The 6,745-nt window shown below is 54.0% G+C and overlaps 1 protein-coding gene across 1 annotated transcript; it reads right to left on the reverse strand.

The window, feature by feature from the left end:
* Positions 1 to 3,849: 3,849 nt before the first annotated feature.
* On the reverse strand, positions 3,850 to 5,047 carry LOC113490841 (kelch-like protein 10). The gene is given in 6 exon segments (XM_026867437.1): positions 3,850 to 4,034; positions 4,037 to 4,102; positions 4,105 to 4,141; positions 4,144 to 4,336; positions 4,832 to 4,900; positions 4,902 to 5,047. Coding segments are annotated over 6 exon segments (696 nt in total).
* Positions 5,048 to 6,745: the final 1,698 nt, after the last annotated feature.

The following is a 6,745-nucleotide window of genomic DNA, read 5'->3' on the forward strand; positions in this document are numbered from 1 at the left end:
TGTATAAGAGACAGAGCCCCTGAATGAGCACTTGCGCCGGACCCAGCTGGGGACCGCCATGGGCTCTGCTCCATCCTGAGGAGGATCCACCTCCATGGGCTCTTGGCCCCGCTGTGGCAGGTCAACCTCCATGGGCTCGACTGACCTGCCACAGCTGCTGCTGCTCCCCGCAGCCCTCTTGCGTTTTCGGGGCTGGGGAGGCATCCTCAGCGCTTCAGAAATCCTCTTGTCCGTCGCTGCAGTGTCTGTAGGCTCCTCCACTGCTCCCACTCGCCGCCACAGTCTCAGCGTCCCACCGAGCCGTGGGCCAGCCGCAGGGGTTGTGTAACGGGCGCTGCTGACCTCACCAACGGACGCTGCTGGGATTGGCCCTGAGGCCCCGGTGGCCCCTGAGGCCCCGGTGGCCCCGTTCCCGGCACCATTTCCTTGCCAGAGAGCAGGGCTCCCCCTTGGGCACCGGGACGGCCTCCAGCTCGCCTGCTGTGCCCGGGGCTCCAGCCCCCTTCTCAGCCCACGCCTGGGGTCCCCTCAACGGGCCAGTGGTCACAGCGTCCCAGCAGGCCCGGGGAGTCTCCATCACCCTCACAGCACTCGGCTGCTGCGAGCGGCACTGTCCCTACAGGCACAGGAGCAGAGAGGGGCAGAGGGCAGCAGAGGGCCTCGCGTCCTCCCGGCTGCTGCGCAGGGGCAACAGGAGGTGTCCGCTGTAGGGCCACCGAGACCCTTAGGCCTGGGGCAGGGGTTTGGCTCTGAGGGTGGGAAGGCCCTTGGGGGGCGGCTGTCCCCAGCTCATTCTGCCCCCAGCTGCTGAAGGGGCAGGTGAAGGTAAAGCCGGAGCCACCCCAGCCTTGCAGCAAGAGCAGCTGCAGTCCAAGCTCTGCCTCATCCAACCTCCGTTCTCCTCTCTGCAGGCTTAGGTCAGCAGTTAAGTGCCATTTTGTCTCTCTTTGGATTGCAAGTGGCAGGGCCGGTGACATTGTCGGATGGCAGCTCCTCGTTTGTCTGGGTGGCCCCTCCTTCTGCATGAGCCTGGTAGGGGTGGGCGTGTTTGAGAGATTCACCTGAAACTGTTGTCTTAGCACCCTGCGGGGAGGTTTATCCCTGATTTACCGTGGGATTTGGAGACTGGGGTTAACGTCGCTTCTCTGTTTTGCTCCCTCACTCCCAGAGTTACAGTAATGATCTCTGTATTAGGGATGTTTGCAACTTTGGAAGGATGAATTAATTACGCTTTGCTTGTTACAGGAGTGAGAAATAGGGATTTTAACATAGTGTGATCTAAAGTTTATGAAAGCAGAAAATTCTTTAACATTCATGATTTTTGTTGTTATGTGGATTAATCAACTCTTCTTACCAGAGATGTCTTTTTTGACTTTTACAGCTCTCCTGGATTTTTTTCTACAGTGTTGCTCATGTACTCCATCTTTTTTCCCAAATATTGTCTACCTCTGATTCTGATTTTTTTTTTTCAACAAAATACACATTATGAAAAGTACAAAACCTTTGCAGTCGTGCTGTGCATTTCAGTGAGGTTTTAAACATGAAAAGGGCAACCAAGTGTGGCCCGAATTCATATTTGCTATATCCCACTGCAAATGGGAATGAAAAACTGGGCTGCACTTGGTGGTGAATATGACTTGGTCAGAAACTGAGCTCGAGGGATAAAGCGGTGTAGTGTGTACAGTTTGATTCAGTAAGTGTAAAAATTTGCTCTGCTCACATATTAAGGGGACCAAAGGTGCATGTATCTTCCCAAATTCAGCAGCTTAACTGTGAAAGCAACACCTCCTCCTTTGGTTTTACATCTTCTCACCTACTTTCTTCGATATGGCACAAGCACAGTGTGATTAAACCAGTCCCAGGCTGTACGTTGACTCGATCTCATACTGGAGTGGTTCATAGCAGCAGTTTTAACGTCCACACTCACCCTCTGACTGCCTCAGCCCGTTGCTTCTCTCGAAACCAAGTTTGGCCGCCTGGCTTTTCCTAACAGCCGGGCTGCTGATGGGATTTATCCCAATCTGGGTGTTTCTTTCTCCATGTGCAGAAAGCAGTGGAAGAGGTCGTTGGTGCCATCTGTGCTCATGGAGCTCCTGCAGGGAAAACGTGTGAGACGTGTTTTCATGCTCGTGATGGGCAACGTCTGAATTTTATCAGCTTTTAAATTGGGTAGTGTCCATCCCGGGTTGATCTTCTGCTCCTAGTTAAGGGATTATACAAAGCTTTTGCTCTGTGGGGAAGTTCCAAAATTTATCAGGAACATTTCTGTATTCAACAAGCCTTGTTTTTGTCAGTGTGACCAACTGTAGCAAGCAGTACATGGGGCTTTTCTGCCAGCATCACTACTTTCTTTTGGTAGGTATGTGTCATTAAACCCATCATTTGACAAATCGTCTTGCTTATGTTAGGTTAATAGTAACAATAGTGATAAAAATGTGATTTTTTTTTCATATGGTCCTTCTCATCCATAGAGGTCAAAGCACTTTATAAAGGACAATAAGGTTTGTTATGACCCTCTGTAGATGGGGAAATGACTATACAAAGATTAATGACTTAAAGGCATGTTTCATGTAGGAAACTGAGCTTGTCATGGACAGTGACTATGAGACAGTAACGTGCACTTGCAGCCCAGAAAGACACCTGTGTGCTGGGCTGCACCCAGAGCAGGGGGGGCACAGGGCGAGGGGGGGGATTCTCCTCTCTGCTCCGCTCTGGGAGACCCCCCTGCAAGGCTGGGTCCAGCTCTGGGGCACCAACAGCAGAAGGACACGGACCTGCTCCAGCGGGGCCAGAGGAGGCCACGGAGATGCTGGGGGGGCTGGAGCACCCCTGTGAGGACAGGCTGGGAGAGTTGGGGGGTTCAGCTGGAGAAGAGAAGGCTCTGGGGAGAGCTTAGAGCGGCCCCCCCGGGCTGAAAGGGGCTGCAGGGAAGGGGGGAGGGACTCTGGATCGGGGGTTGGGATAGGATGAGGGGTGACAGTTTTAAACCGAGAGGGGAGATTTAGACGAGATCTAAGGCAGAAATTCTCCCCTGTGAGGGGGGTGAGGCCCTGGCACAGGCTGCCCAGAGAAGCTGTGGCTGCCCCCTCCCTGGAAGGGTTCAAGGCCAGGTTGGACGGGGCTTTGGGCAACCTGGGCTGGTGGTGGGTGGCCCTGCATGGGGCAGGGGGGTGGGACTGGATGGGCTTTGAGGTCCATTCCAGCCCAAACCATACTGTGACTCTGTGACAGGGCAGTGATGGGTTTGTCAGGTCTGTTTGTAATTCAGCATCTGGGTCTGTTGTGATCTCCTGGGCTTCCCCTGCTGACTGGGGCTGGCTTTGGTCCCTGCTCTGGCTTTCTCCAAGGGCCAGCAGTGGGGCGTCTCACTGGGTTTGAATGACGGTGACACTGGAGATTCCTGGGTTTGTAAACATTCGGAAATACAGACGATCTCTTGAAAATGCAACCAGATTCTCAGCCAGTGAGGAGTGTTCAAGCCCCTATCATCGTGTTTTCCCTATGTTACCCCATGGGCTTTTCAGGAGAAAGCACAGGCTGTGTGCACTGAGAATTGCTGCGATTGCTACTGCGGGCACCACTGGAGCAATGGCTGTAACCTGTTAGTGGAAGGTGCTGCTCGTCACGGCACGATTGGGTTAATACACAAGAACAACCTACCAAACCTCCAAGCAATTCTTCCTCTCATGGGGTGTGTTCTACTTGATTTAAAAGAAGGGGAAAAGCCCCACACAACAGAAACCACCACACGGACTTATCATGTCATGTTCTGGTGTGGGTCAAAGAGGTGAAATTCAGCAAAGTAGAGGAGAAGCAGGAGGAAGGACATTTTCTAAGATTGCTGCCGTGTCACCCACGTGTGGGGGAGCTGCGCTGTGGCTGCTGCAAGGCTGCGTGGCACTGCCGGTGGCTCGGCAGGTCGTGGATTGCCGCCTCACAGATAGCGTTGGCTCGTGTCCCGCTGCACTCGACCTGCTCGACCAGGAGCCTGAGCTCAGGGACGGAGAGGTTGAGCAGCTCCATGGACACCTGGTCACCTCCGCAAAGTGGTGGAGGATGAACACGTCGGCTGCATCTCGCAGGTCGGGACAGTGGTAATGTCGATGTAATTTTCCAAGCAGAGCTGGGATTTGAGGAACTCGCGGCACAGCCTGACAAGATGTCCATGACCCTGAACTGGTCTGCTGCCATGAGCAAACTCTCCACTTTGTCGGCCATGAGCAGGGCTGTCCCAGTGTAGGCATGTGTGATGACGAGCCTCATCATGTTGGGTGAAGTGCCAGGGATTTTATAGACTGTCTTTTCGGTGCTGTTCCATCCGCTGCTGAACAAAGCCCTGAAAAACCAAAGCAACGCTGGGGAAAAAAACAGCTTTGCTGGGTTAAGCCCAGCCCCATGATCCCCTGGGCCGCCTTCCCCGGGCACCAGCGTGGGCACCCGCAGGAGCTGTGCTGGGAGGCCGGGGAGTGGGTCAGTGCCTGTTTGAGGAGCTGGGGGCTGTAAAACGGAACCACAGCCTCCAGCTGCAGCCTGAGAGCAAGAGGGTGAGGGGTCCCCTCACTTCAGCAAGAGCAGCATCCCCATGGCCTGTGGGGAAGGAAAACCGCCCGCCCGAGGGTAGGTGAGCCCGGCAAAGCCTCGGGGCTCAACAGGCACCAAGTCACAGCTGCCAGGCTCGGGGTGAATTCTGGTGCCCAGGAAGGGACCAGGACCACGGGAGCGGCTGGGTGAGGGTTTAGTGCTGGTGGAGGCGCTGGAGACACCCCCAGGCGCTGTGAGCCAGGCCAGGAAACGCCGTTTGTCCCCATCCCCTCCTGCGAACAGCACTGACCTGAAATACTGGCTGCAGCTACAGGGGACAATCTTGTGAGCCTTGAACTCGACGCCATCCATGCTGATTGTCACAGCCCTTCCCCTCCAGGCAGAGATCGCTGAGGCTGGCACAAGCCGTCTCCTCACCTGCCTCTCCCGGTGTGAGGACAAAGAGCTGAGCATCACCCCCGCTGCAGCCCGAGGCAGTGGAAGGTGCTTCTCCAGGCTTTGTCATGGCCCTCCAGCATACACAGCACATGAATTCTCATTTGGGGCGTTGTAGCTAGTTAGGGCTTGGCGGTCGGAAGATGTCACGCTGTACGGAAAGGTAGGATCCCTCTCCAGATAGCCAATAGCGTTATAGCGCTTAGTTTATGACGTAAGCGGACAGAAATGACGTTGTAAACCTAAGCTATATGGTGCTGTGTTAGTTATCAATAAACGCCATTTGCCATCCACCACATTGGTGTTTGTGAGCTGATGGCCTGAGCAGCCTGGGATTGGGCGCCGTGCCGTTCCTGAACCAGGTCGCCACACCTCCAGAGGCAACAAGTGGTGCCGAAACCCGGGAAATTCGCTTGGATTCGGGTGAACGGCGGCCGGAGCAGCAGGACCAGCCCGGCGGGGAGGACGCTTCCAGACCAACAAGGAGGATGGAAGCCCTTGTGAAGGTCTTATCGCAATTACATAAGCAGTGGGGTTTTGATCGTAAACCCAAAGATTTTACTCTCGCAGGCTTTTACGAATTTGGGTCATTGACCGTCCAGTGGATATTCTTCACCCAGAAGTGTGGGATAAATGTACTAAAGCGTTAGCCGAGGAGGCGATGTCCTCGGGTTGTGGGGAACACCTTAAGTTGTGGGGAAAAGTTGTACGGGCCTTGTGGACGGCCATGCAAGAGCAGGAGACTTGGAGGGCGGCAAAGAATTGTTTGCTGGCCACCCCGGCAGTGGAAAATGGGGCGGCCGCGCAGACTTTGCATTCCTCAGATAGTGATGATTTTGTTGTGCTTGAAAATCTAGGGGAGGGCGATGCACCCCCCAATCTCCGATTTCCGTCCAGCTTATGGAAGGACAGAAACGAGTAAAATCTTTCTGGGGTGGGCTGGCTGAGGAGGCTGGAGGTGCCGCAGAGAAATTTGAATTTAAGGAAGTTTGGTTTAGACCGACACCTCATGTGCCCCAAGATGGCGTCGAGCACATGGGTGAAGAAGCTTTTGGCGGAAGTAGGGAGGAGAAGGAGAAGAAGGAGAAGGAGAAAGAGAAGGAGAAGGAGAAGGAGAAGGAGAAGGAGAAGGAGAAGGAGAAGGAGAAGGAGAAGGAGAAGGAGAAGGAGAAGGAGAAGGAGAAGGAGAAGGAGAAGGAGAAGGAGAAGGAGAAGGAGAAGGAGAAGGAGAAGGAGAAGGAGAAGGAGAAGGAGAAGGAGAAGGAGAAGGAGAAGGAGAAGGAGAAGGAGAAGGAGAAGGAGAAGGAGAAGGAGAAGGAGAAGGAGAAGGAGAAGGAGAAGGAGAAGGAGAAGGAGAAGGAGAAGGAGAAGGAGAAGGAGAAGGAGAAGGAGAAGGAGAAGGAGAAGGAGAAGGAGAAGGAGAAGGAGAAGGAGAAGGAGAAGGAGAAGGAGAAGGAGAAGGAGAAGGAGAAGGAGAAGGAGAAGGAGAAGGAGAAGGAGAAGGAGAAGGAGAAGGAGAAGGAGAAGGAGAAGGAGAAGGAGAAGGAGAAGGAGAAGGAGAAGGAGAAGGAGAAGGAGAAGGAGAAGGAGAAGGAGAAGGAGAAGGAGAAGGAGAAGGAGAAGGAGAAGGAGAAGGAGAAGGAGAAGGAGAAGGAGAAGGAGAAGGAGAAGGAGAAGGAGAAGGAGAAGGAGAAGGAGAAGGAGAAGGAGAAGGAGAAGGAGAAGGAGAAGGAGAAGGAGAAGGAGAAGGAGAAGGAGAAGGAGAAGG

Source organism: Athene cunicularia, unplaced genomic scaffold, assembly GCF_003259725.1.
Source record: "Athene cunicularia isolate RWA unplaced genomic scaffold, athCun1 SCF_38, whole genome shotgun sequence".
NCBI classification, from domain to species: domain Eukaryota; kingdom Metazoa; phylum Chordata; class Aves; order Strigiformes; family Strigidae; genus Athene; species Athene cunicularia.